This window comes from Crotalus tigris, unplaced genomic scaffold (assembly GCF_016545835.1).
Source record: "Crotalus tigris isolate CLP2741 ecotype Arizona unplaced genomic scaffold, ASM1654583v1 scf7180000019068.10715455, whole genome shotgun sequence".
Lineage (NCBI taxonomy): Eukaryota > Metazoa > Chordata > Lepidosauria > Squamata > Viperidae > Crotalus > Crotalus tigris.
In genome coordinates, this window is record NW_024097358.1 from 1,417,078 (window position 1) to 1,432,466 (window position 15,389).

A 15,389-nucleotide genomic window follows, 5' to 3' on the forward strand; every position below is an offset into this window, starting at 1 on the left:
TCCATTCATTTAGTGACCATTCAAAATTACAACGGCACTGAAAAAAGTGACTTATGACCATTAACACACTTATGAGGCAACTGACTCATATTTATGACAGATGCTTGGCAACTGACTCGTATTTATGACAGTGTCCTGGGGTCACATGATCGGCTTTTGTGACTTTCTGACAAGCAAAGTCAATGGGGAAGCTGGATTCACTTAACTATTTTGCTAACTTAATAACTGCACTGATTCACTTCACAATCCTGGCAAGACAGGTCATAAAATGGGGCAAAACTCACTTAACAACTGTCTCGCCTAGCAACAAAAATTTTGGGTTCCATTGTGGTCGTACATTGAGGACTATCTCCATAGCCGAATAAGCATATTAGAGTCTAAAAAAAAAAAAAGTAACAGAAAATGAATGTTCCCAGCAGTTCCCCACGAGGCCCCAGCGAGAGGCAATCGAAACAGGCTTGTAAGAAACACAGTTGTACGACCATCCATTCTTCCCTAATTTGTGCAATTTTCCACAATGTGCCACACGTTTCTGGAGGAGCCACCTCCCTCGTTTGCTACATTCGCTAACTTCTCCATCAGCCGTCACAAACCAATTTAAAAGCCAAGGGGGTGATTCCTCTCCGGTTACTGGCATATTAGAAAATGAAAAATCACTCTGCAGTCTCTTTTTTGTTTGCTCAAAATTGCTCTTTGTCAGACACAATATGCAGCAGCAGGATGCCATACAAGACATTGTGGTGCATCAGTGACACAGTATTATATGGTGTGGGCCAGACGACATGCTCAATCTAAATATAAAATGGCAGAGGTTGAAGCTTCAAATAACTTGGGAAGTCTTCTGAAGAATGGCTGTCGTATCTCACTCTGACTAAAATTGCTGACAGCATCAACAGTTCCAGAGGGCCAAAAAGGCAACGGGCCGTTTCCCAACAAAAGAGGGTCTCAGAGCTTTTGAGTCTCCTTGGCTGATGTCATCTAGATCCTGAAATATCACTGCTGAGTTTGCTGCAGCTGTGTTATTTCTCTGCCCTGTAGTGAAAAAGGAAGTCATGCAAAGCTGTGTCATACAGCCATTTCCCCAATGGAAACTGCGCTGGGATGATGCTTCATAAAGCCGAGGGGTGGGGAGTTTACAATTTTATAAGGCAAAAGAAAAATTAAACGTTTGGCTGCACTGATTTGGCCCCAATGAAGAAAAATATTTCTAACTCCGGGTTGAAACGAGGGGGTCCTTGGTGCTCTCTGAGCTTGCTTGTTTTCTTGCAGATGTTTCATTATCCAAACTAATTTGGATAATGTTACCTAGTTTGGGTTAAAAGCTGCACTTCTGTTTGTTTACAACTATGGCACAAATAGGCCTGGCTAATGTATTTTTTTTTCTTTTCTGCCTTGCTGCCAGAACCAGTGGCGCCCACAGTATACCTATTTGCTTGTCCCACCATGAGTGAGATTAACTTAAGCGGTTGTCAGTGACACCACAGCAGAAATATTTTTCTCTTTATTTTGGCACCACCCAAGAGCTGTGACATCTGTCTTGGGAAAAAGTCTGGAGTGCAGTGATTGGAAACAATAGGATCAGGATTAGCAATGGAAGGCATCAACCTGAGGCTGGTGTAACTTTTGACCAGCTTGAGAATGAACTGAGAGCAGTACATCCTGGGAGCTGAGAAGGATCTAGCTGGAGAATTCTTGGAGTTGAAGTCCACAGGTCTCAAAGTTGCCAAGGTTGGACACCCCTGCTCTATAGAAACAGATTTTGTACCAGCATCCGGGCACTAATTTATGGATTAAGGTTGCTGTAAACATAGCAGGGCATCCACGGTCTTGAAGACAGTGATATCATGGGTATCATCCCCTAATTTTTTTTTTATTTCTAAAACTTGTCAAACTGGTTTGAAACAGATATAGGCTCATCATTCTTGGCAAAGGAGAATGTCAAGGTTGTGTATGTTGGCAGGTGTATGCTTCTTCTCCCCAATGGTATTCAGAATGTCAGAACATTAAAACAACACAGCTGGAAAACACAATGGACGAGTGCTGGCTCCATGTCTTGCTTGGCATGTAAGCTTATTTTTAATAGTATAAACATAGCTGGCATGTTTGATACTAGAAATTAACAAGGTATCCATAAACAAATTTCTCCAACTTGTATGAGTGAAATTGACTAAGTATGTTAATGGACAGAAACTACGCAGATCTTCAGTTCTGGATATCTTCATGCAATGCTAAATCACCCTTTGCTTAAATGTGGTTTACTAACTGTTGGCAGGGCCTATACTACATGCTGTATCATCAGATCATAATTTACCAACTACATTGGCTGGATTGATGCAATATGTTATCCATTCAGTGGTGTCTGGCTCTTGGCGATTCTCTCAAGCCCAAACTTAACCATGGTTTACTGTCCTGGTTCATGCCATGGGCAAAGTTATAAGCCGTGGCTTATTGGTAGGGTTCATGCCATGTTCAAAGGCAAGGCGATCTTGGAACCCAGATTGCTGAGTGATCTTAATCGTGTAATAGGTGGCTCAGAGCACAGAAAGTAAGTAATCCCAACCCACTCAGGTATCTTATTAGATCTTTGGGGGTGGGGGAGGTTGAAGGTGGCCAAATTTGTGTTTTTGCAATAAACCTGCCAAGGTGGTCTCTGATGCCCCCAGCCTATCTTGCATCAATCCTAGAGAAGGCAGCATCTGCAACATGGCACTCACCATTGGGGTTCACTGTCATTTCCCAGAAACCTCCCTGCAGCTGGGAGCTGCTCATCCGAAGGGCGCCAGGTTGCAGAAGGCTAAGTTGGATGCAGGCCGAAGAGGAAGCAGCCCGCGCTAGGGAAATGACTTCCTTAGTAAAGGAGAACATTTGTAGTGCGTTGTTGACATGAGAGATGTCCTCGGTGCTTCTCTGAGCTTGCAGATGTTTCATTATCCAAACTAGGTAACATCTTAGTTTGGGTAAGGTTACCTAGTTTGGGTACAATGAAACGTCTGCCAGAAAACCAGCAAGCTCAGACAAGCATCAAGGACACCCTTGGTTTGGCCTTCAATAACATTTCCACTGAAAGAATGGAGGCCTTTGAACTTTGGTGCTGGAGAAGACTCCTGTGAGTCCTCTGGACTACAAGGCGATCCAACTTGTCAGTCCTAGAAGAGATCAACCCTGACTGCTCTTTAGAAGGCCAGATCCTGAAGTTGAAACTCAAGTACTTTGGCCACCTAATGAGAAGGAAGGACTCACTGGAGAAGGGCCTAATGCTGGGAAAGATGGAGGGCAATATAAGAAGGGGACTACGGAGAAGGAGGTGGCTGGATGGAGTCACTGAAGCAGTAGGTGTGAACTTAAATGGACTCCAGAAGATGGTAGAGGGCAGGAAAGCCTGGAGGAACGTTGTCCATGGGGTTGCAATGGGTCGGACACGACTTCACAACTAAGAACATTTCCACCATCTCAGACTAGAACGGATGATGTTACCTCGTTTGGCTCACGAAACGTCTGCAAGGAAACAAGCAAGCTCAGAAGAGAAGCACCAAAGGACCCCTCCCCCCAAAAAAACCAAACCCACCCCGATTTGCTTCCCGAGCATCCCCCTCCCTCCTTCCCTCGGTCGGTCGGTCGGGTGGGTCTTCTCCCCCTCCCGTTGCGCAGCGGCGCCCGGAAACTTCCTTTGGCAAGAAGTTGCAAGACGATCGGAGAGGCGCCCCAAGCGGCGGCGTTTCGAACCCAGGACTTTGTTCGCTTCCCCCCCCCTCCCTTTCCCTCTCCCTCCCCTCGCCTTGCAAAAGTTTACACCCCCCCTCGGCTCCGCCTCGCCTCGCCTCGCCTTGCCTTGCCTTGCCCTGGCTTTGCCTGCGCCGGCTCGGTGGGCAGCTCGGTGGCGAGGGCGCGAGCGCGGCGGTAAGGAGAGATGGAGCCGCCCCGGGGCGCGTGAAAGGGGCAGGAGGGGAGGGCAGGGGAGGGGAGGGGAAGGGGGGCAACGGCGCTTCTTCTTCCTTTCGTTTTCGGCGTGCCGGGTCAGGGCAGCGAAGCCACCGCCCGCCGGATTCCTCCGCCTTTTTCGGCCGGCCAAAGAGGGGGGAGCAGAGCGACAGGCCGGCCGGCCGGCTGCCTCCGTCCACCTCCCGACCATGGAAGATGTGAGTAACGCGGGGTCGGGGTTTTCAAAGGCTGAGAGTTGGGGTGGGGGGTGGGAAGTTAAGTTTCCAGTCCTGTGCGCGGTTCGGGCTCGCTGGAGGGGAGGAGAGGGGAGGGGGGGCAATCCCAAATCCGGGAGCCAGCCCCCTTCCTTCCCCCCCCCACCTATTTCCCCCTCCTCTGTTTTTGTTTTTTTAAACCCAGACTTTTGTTTTGCTCCAAAGTTAAAGTTGGATGAGTTTCAAGCGGTTGGGGGGGGGGGGGGGAAGGAAAGGTTCTTAAGTGCTTGTGTGGTTCTGTTTGTGTGTGTGTGTGTGTGTGTGTATGTGTTTGGAAGAGCTGATGGAAAGGGAGGATGGAGGCCTTGGGGGGGGGGAGAGACGAGGGAGGGGAAGCGAAAAAGGCCTTTTCTCCTGCCTGCCGAGATTGCAGTTGACACGGAGCGGAGGGAACTCAGAAGAAGAAGAAAGAAAAAAAAGGCTGGAAGGGTTTGTTTTCTTGGGGGGGGGGGAGGATCAGCCTGGGAAAGCGGGAGGGGGAGCGGTGCGAAGGAGAGCATTTAGTTCTCTGATAGCCCCCAAAGTTGATAAAAGATGATGAATGAAGCCGGGAAAGACGTGGAAAAGTTTTGCTTCCCGCTCTGGCTGATGCTTCCAAGTTTCTCGCAAAAAGCAATGAGATAGTTCGAGTATTGGTGTGTGTGTGTGTATGTATATGTTTAAGAGTGTGTGTGTGTGTGTGTGTGTGTGTGTGTGTAAATATGTGTATGTGTGTGTGTGTTCGAATTTCTTTTTTGTTAACAGTTAAAGAATTAAATGGGAGACTAGAATAGCTATTTCAAGCTTTTTAGCTCTCATCAGCAAAACGCTCACTTCTTGGGATGCAGTGAGCAAAGCTAGGGTGTCTTGGGGCGCCCCCCCAGGCCGATGGGCACACAGCCTGCCTTCCCTCCCTCCCAGCAATTTCTGTCCCATTCAATCCTGTCTTTTTGCATCCTCTTTCAGTCCTTCAGCTACCCTAGCTGTGTTGGTAGGGCACCTTAACCTGTGTTTAAAATAACCATGGTTTATTCATTGCATCTCATTTCCTGGGTTTGTACATAAACTATGCATCCAGCGTCCTAATTTGCAAAACATAATACAATAACAATAATCATAATTATCTGGGAGCTAAGCTAACTCGCCTTTTGGAATATTGTATAAATGTAGCCTGTCGGCTTTCTATTTTCTTTCTTTTTGCACTGATGGGGGGGAGGATGGACTAGATGACCTCTGAGTTACCATCTAACATTCCAAAGATCCATTAAGACAGAGAAGAAAGAGATGTATGAAGTGCTGGACTTGGGGGAACATTCTGGAGCCTGGGATTCACCCAATGTGCCATCCAGTACTTAACAGCATTTCTGTATCCTTTTCTCTAGGTCTAGGACGTGAGCTGCTTAGGTAGTCCAATAGAATAAAATGCTGGCATCCCTTCTTTCTGAGCTCCAGGTGCCAGTGGATATTAGGGGGTTGCACAGTTAAATGGCTGTGCCTAAAAACCAGAGGTAAAACACCCTAAAGGGGCTTTTTCGATTACAGATCCCATCCTCTTTCTCTGTTAGAACTGTAGCTCAGAAATGGTGATGGGGGGTTGATTTAGCATTTGATTTAGAAGACGCTCCTGTTCATCCCTTGCCAGTTGCATTAAAAAGCCTTTTTTGGGGGGGAGATGCATTGATTTAAATTTGCATTTCTTCAGAAAGAAAAATCTGTGTGTTGCTGTCTTAAAGGAAGTATTTCTTCCTCTATGCCGGCAAAGAATTGCTTCCTAGAATTCTAGAACCAAGCCAGGTCTAGAATCAGCTGAATGGAAGGTAAGGAGGTCTTTTTCCTATGAAGCTGATTGACTTATTACTCTGATGGGAGTAATGTGGGAAAGGCTCAGCCTGATGTGAGGAATGATCAGGGTTATCAAGCAGAGAACTTGTGGCTTAACATGTCGTGGGATCCTGGTGGATTGTAGTTTATTCAGGAGCTTTATCAACAGCAACTTAATGCAACCCACGGCACCTATCCTTCCCGTTTCCTGAATTGTAACTCTTGTCTCGTTGCTCTGAGGTTGCAAAAATAGAACTTATAGATGGAAAACTCCAAAGAGACCTGTTTCGGTCACATCATTTTTATTTTATTTTATCTTTAACATGGGAACTTTATAGAACAGTCAGCTCTTGCCTTGCAGCTATCAAACCATTTTTTTCAAAAGAATGTCCAGCATCTTTTGTGCTTCTGAATCTGAATTGACCCTTGTTGTTGTTAATTGCGAAGTCATGTCCGACCCATCGTGACCCCGTGGACAACGTTCCTCCAGGTCTTCCTGTCCTCTACCATCTTCTGGAGTCCCTTTAAGCTCACATCTACTGCTTCAGTGACTCCATCCATCCACCTCCTTCTCTGTCCCCTTCTTCTATTGCCCTCAATCTTTCCCAGCATCAGGCTCTTCTCCAGTGAGTCCTTCCTTCTCATTAGGTGGCCAAAGTATTTGAGTTTGAACTTCAGGCCTTCTAAATTGACCCTAATCCAGAGCAAACCATTCCTGTCCTTGACCTTAAGAGTTTTAAATGATTCATTTGTCTCTCTTTTATTTTTATTTTTTTTTAGTTCTGCTCTCTCTCTCCTTGTACTCTTTTTTTCTCCCCCTTTCGCTTTACAACTCTTCTCTGTTCAAATGGGGTCTGCCTTCTTCTACCAACAAGTTGCTTGCATTCATTCTGTCAGGGCACTTCTATCCTGGCACACCACAAGCCATTTTTTTTTTCTGCTCACAGGGGGTGTTCCACACACACACACACACACACAAAAAGGGCTTTTCACAGGCCTTTCAGCTGTTCCGCCTTCTCAGAAGAGGAAATGGCCTTTTTAATGCTTTATAAGGATATGGTAATGGTACGGTGTAAATCTGCTGATCTGTCTCTTGCTGCCTGCCTGCCTCCTGCTGCAGAGAGGGAAAAGGCAGATATTTAAGCTTCATGCTTAAAGAAATGGGACATTGCTTGAGAATAGGGAGGTGAATCTTGAACTACAATCAGTAATCCACAGATAGCTATTAGAGGAGCTGTCAAGATACACATTTAAACTAGAATTATCAATCAGAATAGATCTGGAAGGGACCTTAGAGGTCTTCTAATCCAACCCCCTGCTCAAGCAGGAGACCCTATACCATTTCAGACAAGTGGCTGTCCAGTCTCTTCTTTAAAAACCTCCAGTGATGAAGTACCCACAACTTTTAAAGGCAAGCCGTTCCACTGGTTAATTGTTCTCACTGTCAGGAAGTTTCTCCTTAATTCTAGGTTGCTTCTCTTCTTGATTAGTTTCCATCCATTGTTTTTTTTTTATCTTGCCTTCAGGTGCTTTGGAAAATTAGTTGATCCCTTCTTTTTTTGTGGCAGCTCCTCAAATACTGGCATATCTCTATCCTGTCCTTCCTAGTCCTTCTTTTCATTAGACCAGATATACCCAATTGTTGCAACCGTTTTTCATATGTTTTCGTCTCCAGGCCTTTAATCATTTTAGTTGCTCTTCTCTGCAAACAGGTTGCCTTAAAACCAAGCCAGGGAATTTATTTTCCTTCAGATATCACAAAGAAGTTAATCCTGGCCTCTCTCATCATTGGCCAGGATGACTGAGAGCATCTCTCAACACTGGTGAGTTAACCAGAAAATTACAGCTGAGCAACATCGCAAGTTTCCATTCCATTGTCTGAACAGCCCAGCACTGGCTTATGGTAGCTGATGATGATTTTCCCAACTTGAATGGGAGGCTAAGCACAGTAGGCCTATTCCTGGTTCCCCTAACCACAATTTGCTCGATTAAAACCCAAGTCTCTGGATTCAGTCCAACATGGAACCCTAAGCTAAACATTGCTGCCTGAATTTGCACAATGCATTAGCCTAAAACATGGCTGGCTACTTTGTGATTCATTCTGTTGTGCAAATCCAGTCATTTCATGCAAATTATTCCTTTCAACCACTCTGCAGCTAGGGAGTGACCAAAGAGTGATTTCCTTCCTGTCTTTTCTGTTGGGAAAAAAACAGGAGTTTTAGCTAAGGTTGTGACATTGCGGTGATTTTTCCAAATGAATTAACACACAGTGCAACTGCTCCTGTATTTTGAACGTATGTCCTTGAGAGCTTAAGGTATATAAAAGTTACCTTGCTGGATTGTTTGATACAGTTTTATGTTTTTTTTTTTAATAACTGGACAGTTAGATGCTTCTGAACAAGTTAATGATGCTCTCATCCTTATGTTATTGTTTGCTTTCGGCATCTGGAATATTTTTTTAATTGCCGAAGGTTTAATTTATTTTTATGGATGGGTTTAATTTATTTTTAAAACCTTTGAGGCTAGCCTGCACCTCTTTATTTCCTTTTTAGACATCCTTTCTTTACTCAAAACAATTTGCTTCTTACTTCATAATGCTGTTTTTATGAGGTGTGACAACTTCATTCTGACTGCAGCGTAGCCTTCCAACAGTGAAGAAATAGGAAATAATAACAATTCTTATTTATATTCTGTAATTCTGCAGATAGTTAAGCCACTTGGAGCTTAACTGTTAATGCCCAAAGTTTTCTCTGAAAAGGGTTTTTAGACCCTTTTTGTTGAAAGAACAACAATAACAAAACCTATAGCCAGCAATCTGAGCTTGTGGGTGGCCGTAAGCTAATGTACAATCATGGCTGTTCCCTTTTACATCACTGGCATCCGCTTCTTCACCACTGTGGGTGTCATGGAAACCATACAAACAAACCTTAGCCTCTATTTTAACTTAATGGTTAGAATGGGAAGGAATTGTCCTGCATTTTGACCTGGTTTATATAACTTTTTAAGCTATTATGTAGTTTACGGGCAGCCCTTGACTTAACGACTGATTGCTTTCTGACTATTTGGTATTACTGCAGAGGTCAAAAAGGGTACCTATGACTCACGTGAAAAATTCTGACAGCTGCCCTTCCCCTAGTCATGTGATTGCATTTTAAGCAATTGGCAACTGGATCTCAATGACAGTTGTTTGCAAGTGTCCCACGATCGCATTCTGAGGATTTCCAGGTAACGTTCGAACTCCAAGCCCAGAAAGTTTACATTATTTCAATAGGTGGTTTACTGCAGCAAAATTATTGTATGCACAAGAGGTGGAAAGAGTCAGCGTTGCCCATGATGGAGGAACGTTTGGTGCAATGGACAGATTTTGCCGATCTGGATAAACTAACTTCTTTGGTTTAAGAAAAGATACTGTCTACATTTATTGGTGGAATGGAAGCCTCCTTGGGACTTTTGGCACAGAAATGAAAAATAAAAATAAACTTGTGCTTTATGGTTAGATCAGGGGTCCCCAACCATGGCAACTTTAAGACTTGTGGACTTCAACTCCCAGAATTCCTCAGCCAGCCATGCTTACAACCGTTGCAGCATCCCCATGGTCACGTGATCAAAATTCAGACCCTTGGCAACTGACTCATATTTATGACGGTTGCAGTGTCCTGGGATCATGTGATCCCCCTTTGCGACCTTCTGATAAGCAAAGTCAACGAGGAAGCCAGATTCACAACAGCCGTGTTACTAACGCAACAAATGCAATGATTTACTTCACAACTATGGCAAGAAAAGTCATAAACCCACTTAGCAAATGTTTCATTTAACAGCATAAATTTTGGACTCAATTGTCATGGTGACTTGAAGATTACCTGTATTAGATTGTATTGTTGTTGTTTTTCAAACGTCTTGACATATACATGTCAACATTGGCTGTCAGTTTTACCAACCATAAATATATTTTCTTTTATTTGCTCCTCGGAAGAAAACTTAAGACAAGGAAGAAAGGCTTAATATAATCTTGACATGGCATTTAGACTTGCATCCAACCAGTATGGTGTCAGAAAGAATTGAATTAACTTGTATTGAATTAACTTAATAACTGCACGTGTACCTTGCTATTTGCTAAAGGGCATCATGCGAATCTATGTCAGAACATGTGCAGGTGTATCACTTTTTTGGTTCATTCGGACAACTACAAAAAGAAGAATTAGGATGAACAAAGCTGGCAGATTCCAGCAACTGGAAATATTTCTTTTCAAAGCAGTTGCAAGCATCTATCGTTGACATAGACCTGGGATCAGTTATGCAGAAAAATTCAGTGGCATTTTTACTACAGAATTCATTGTGATGCTTTCACACAAGCACCCTTGTACATTCTACTGTATTATTTGGGAGCAAAGCATACAAGATATTAGAGCTACAGTATTTTGTGTAAGTTATTTGCAGGCTGTCCTGAAAGCTGCAACAGCTTAAGGCCACATGTGCAAGAATAAGTGTTAAAACTATCCTGTTTCTAAAAATTGCATCAAAAAGATTTCTGTTAGAAGTCCCAGTATGCCTAAATTTGTACACAGATCTGAAGGTTACAGGAAAGACACAACTTCCTGATATCATAAAATAGATTTCTTTTCAGCCTTGTCTCTAAACAAGCTATCAGTAGGCAAAAGTCTAAACCATGAAATTTGGTTGTACCGTATCAGATTGATTTCAAATTAGGACCTGATGTAACCTTAGGTTATTGCTAGTAATTTGAATGTTGTTGTTATTATTATAACATAAGAATAATACTGTTGACCCTTAAGCTTTACGTTCAGTATATTTTGCAGCACTCTCTTGTGCAGTTCAGCTTGGAAATAAATCCTATTGTCCTATGGAACATGCTCCAGGCTAAGACGGTGATGCGTTTAAGCCTTAGCTTCTAAAAATACAAACTGAACAAATATCACTTCTATCCTGAAACTAGCAAAATAGCAAAGGGATTTTGCATCCAAATTCTCCGCCATACCCTAACAATATTTATTTATATACATAGTGGCCATGACTGAGTCCTGATAATGGACCTCAGCACATTGTTCTACAGGACTGTGTATACAGATGGACTTTGTGCTTTGACAGATTATAGCCTATGTGGCCCTCGACTGCTTCACCCATTGCACTAAACCATGATTTACTTTAGAAACTGCTATTAGATGAAGTCCTGCAACATGTGAAACCAACACAAAACTATTGATGTTGTTTAGTGAGCTGTATCCATCACTGGAGTGATGGATACGACATACTAAACAATGATGATGGTGCTCCATCATTAGAAGATTTTTAGAACAGAATAGAATAGAATAGAATAGAATAGAATAGAATAGAATAGAATAGAATAGAATAGAATAGAATAGAATAGAATAGAATTCTTTATTGGCCAAGTGTGGTTGGACACACAAGGAATTTGTCTCCGGTGCATAAGCTCTCAGTGTACATACAAGCAATAGTGATTTTCATGATCATAATCAACATAAAAATACATCATAAATCATAAAATGCCACACATTCATCATAAATCATAAGACTTAGTAATAGTCATAGGATACTAGCTAAGCAAACAGCATAAATCGTATTAGGATACTAAATAAAACAATATAAATTGTAAAATACAAGCAACAAAGTTATAGTCATAAGAACATAAGGATAGGTAATAGGAAAAAATGAGAATAATAGCAGTACAGCTTTACTAAGTAGTGTGACAGTGTTGTAGGAGTTAGTTGTTTAGCAGAGTGATGGCGTGGGGGAAAAACTTCTGCCATTTGTCCAGAATAATATAGGATCTCTTGCCTGAGGAGGAGGAGTATGATCCCAGCTACTTGTGAGAGTAGTAAATTGTGATGCTTCTTTAATTTATTGCTATTCAAAGTTAATAAGGTACATGATTAGATATTATTGTCATTTTTTTTACTGTGGGCACAACAACACACAACAAAAATGAAATTTAGTTGCCCGCTCTCAAAGTGAACACATACATGACACACACCTAAACATACTATATACAACATATACATAGTATATACAACATATGTATAAAGCTACACCCCCTACGTATACATAACATATGAATATTAAACACTGTCCATCCTGAATATATAACGGAAGGAGGAAGCTTGAGAGTTCACAAGGTTTATTCTGTATGGAACGAAACTGTGGCTGAATCTGGATGTTCTGCTTCAGATACCCCGGAGCCTCCTCCCAGAAGGTAACAAGGAAAACAAGGTTGTGAAGAGGATGGGTAGTGTCCCAGACAATTTTATGGACCCTGCTCAAGCAATGCTTCTGTGCTACATCCTGGATGGGAGGGAGGGAACTGCCAATGATCTTTTCAGCCGTCCTCACCACTCTCTGCACCGCCTTCCTGTCTGAAGCAGGGATGCCTCAAAACCAGACTGTGATGCTGTATGACAGGATGCTCTCGATCGTCCCCTTGTAGAAAGTGGTCAGGACAGGGGAAGGATTCTGATAGACAAGTGGGCTGGAAGCTTAGAGGAACTGATAACTGAGCTGAATTCATTTCTCTGTTTCATTTCTCTCCCCCCTCCCCCCATTTTTTTATATTAATCTCTTTGGTTATTTATATTCATTTTTAGATGTTCTTTACAGCCTAGGTCAGTCAATCTGAACTGTGAACAAGGGGAGGGTCACTGGGTGATAGATAAACCAGCTGCCCAATCTGTTTCCTGTAAATCCAGCTTTTCTTGAAAACCATAAATGTTTGCATGAATCTTGATAGACAATTGGATGAATGTCCCAAATGCCTTGAGAACACACTCAACAGCAGGCTGATTTAAAATAAATTTTAAACCTTTCTCTGTTTAGAAGTGTCAGAGGAACTCTAGAATCATGGCTTCTTTCTTCCATTCAATCATGTTAGATTCTCAGAGGCCGCCTGGACAAATCTCGGCAATTTTCCCGGCAAGATTTTTTTTCAGAAGTGGTTTGCCATTGTCTCCTTCCTGGGGCTGAGAGAAAGTGACTGGCCCAAGGTCACCTCAGGCAACATTAGAACTCACAGTCTCTCATTTTCTCACTCGATGCCTTAACCGCTAGATCAAATCGACAGTCTAGAGCAGCGGTTCTCAACCTATGGGTCGCGACCCCATTTGGGGTCGATCAACCATTTTCCGGGGGTCGCCAAAGGTGGCGATCCGCCATTTTTCGCGGCGCTGTGCACGTGTGCCGCGCATGGGGTCGCCGCTGCGCATGCGCATTGCACATGGGGCGGCGCCGCGCACGCGCATCGCGCATGGGGCGGTGCCGTGCATGCGCATCACACATGGGCGCGGTGGCGCACACGCGATGCACATGGGGCGCGCCATGAACGCGTGCCGTGCATGGGGGCGTGCCACGCATGCGCGCCATGCATGGGGGCCCCGCCCCCATGCGCGCAGCACCGCACATGCGCAGAACGTTTGTGTGACGGGGGTCGCCGTCACACAAACATTGAGAAGCACTGGTCTAGAGTCATGTCTAGATCTCTGTTAAAGGCCATGTGGGCTAGCAAATTGATACCTTAAAAACTTTCAATGGAAGCTTTGAGTTTCTAGAAAAGAGTCTTAGTTTTAGCACAGATCAAAATCAACTTTTTCAGTATTGCGCTTTTCAAATTTCGTGCCTTTCCAAATAACCTTGAATTCCTTCACAAGGAAGCCTGCCATCTAGAGTGTAGATGCTCAGTTCACAATTTTAACCTTGAAAATTTCCGGTAGTCTTTTGAGAAGATTAGTTAGGATGTGCAGATGATCTTTTCAGCAAATCAGGTATCTTCTTATTAAACGTCTTAGTAAGAAGCTACAGGTAGGGCCAATACTTTGTGTGGAAGATCTGTGGTTCACTCCTCTAGAGTTTCTAGTTAAGACAGTTGGGGGGGGAACCTGGGTGGGAACTAAAGTGGGACTCTTCTCCCCAGCAGATAATCATCCAGATGTCTTGAAAAATCAGCCTTCGTAATTCCTAGCTAATGTAGGCAGAAAATACATATAACCTGGGCTTTCTCCCCATCTTCGTTTATATATAATTCATATCACGAATTTTTATTGTTAGAAATGGCATCATCTTCTCCATCTTTCCATCAACATAAGCTCATCCATATCTAACCCTTCCTGCCCACCCTCTCTCCTAATCCAGTAAATGGTCAGGAAGGGAGGAACAGTTTTCGACAGATCTGAACAGATTTGATGGCAGAGGGCTTTTGAAGAATGTTGAATAGTGCTTAATGTTAGCTGGTAAATCCTGCACCCCAAAGGATATAGGTTGTCCGCCTGATTCGAAGACAAACAATTGATGGCAGTTCTCTCCAGTATAGCAAGGACTTACTCATTGTTCTTTAGCTTGATTAAACATCCTTTGCAACCGTCTGATTCCAAATGGGTCTTTGTTTCTGACATATTATGTCCCTTTCAATGTCCCTCTATGCATCAGCATCTTGGAATGCACAAACTTAAGTATTGCTGTTATTTCTTTCCTTCCCTCAGGTGATTTGCCTATTTTTTTAAAGTCGGGATCCAAAACAATGTAAACCCTTATTCAGAAAGTTCTAATTTGGGAATCTGATCGAGAAAGGAAGGCCTGGTATCTAAAGAAAGCAATTTCTCCTTTTAGCATCAATTAGGAGAAACTTCCTGACAGTGAGGACAATCAACCCGTGGAACAGCTTATCCCCAAAATCATGGGCGCTCCAGCACTGGAGGTTTTTAAGAAGAGACTGGACAATCACCTGTCCGAGATGGTGTAGGTTCTCTGCTTGAGCAGGGGGCTGGACTAGAAGACCTCCAAGGTCCCTTCCATATTCCTATTTTATTCTATTCCTATTCTATTTGTAGCGAAATAGAACTTGAGTGGTGCTTGGCTTAGATAATGGAAGTTTCTTGCCCTTAGGAAGCTGGGAGGAAATCACACAGAGCACAAAGTATACATTTTTTGGAAGTGCCCCGGGGGATTCTGATGCAGTGATGTGCTCAAACCTGCTAATGGTGGAGATCTAGGCGATTCCCAGATCAGAAGTTTTTTTTTTTTTTTAAATCAACAAGAGCAGTAGACCATCAAGGATAGGCTATATGGTTGAAGATCTGTCCTTCAGAATGGTCTCTGAAGTTTATTTCAGGGTTTTAAAAAGGAAGACTTAAAAGTTGCTTCTCTTGGTTGCATTCTGTGAACGAAGTGCTGGATAACAGCACTGGCCAGAAGCATTTACAGTACCTACTGTACTCGTGGTTCAATATAGCATAGAGGTAGTCCTTGAATTATGACCAAATTTCTGTGGCTAAGGGAGACATTTGTTAAGTGAGTCTTGCCCCATTTTACGACCTGTCTTGAATCCCTGCAGTTGTTAAGGTAGTAGCACGATTGTGAAGTGAATCTGGATTTCCC

General features: G+C 43.3%; 1 protein-coding gene across 1 annotated transcript in view; it reads left to right on the forward strand.

Annotated features, from left to right (window-relative positions):
- The first annotated feature begins 3,983 nt into the window (after window positions 1-3,983).
- The window catches only part of PLEKHO2 (pleckstrin homology domain containing O2), a 28,289-nt gene continuing 16,883 nt past the window's right edge, over window positions 3,984-15,389 (forward strand). Inside the window, exon 1 of the mRNA XM_039359281.1 lies at window positions 3,984-4,136. Within this exon, the coding sequence (XP_039215215.1) occupies window positions 4,128-4,136 (9 nt within the window). The 5' untranslated portion in view covers window positions 3,984-4,127. The remainder of the gene's footprint in view (window positions 4,137-15,389) is intronic.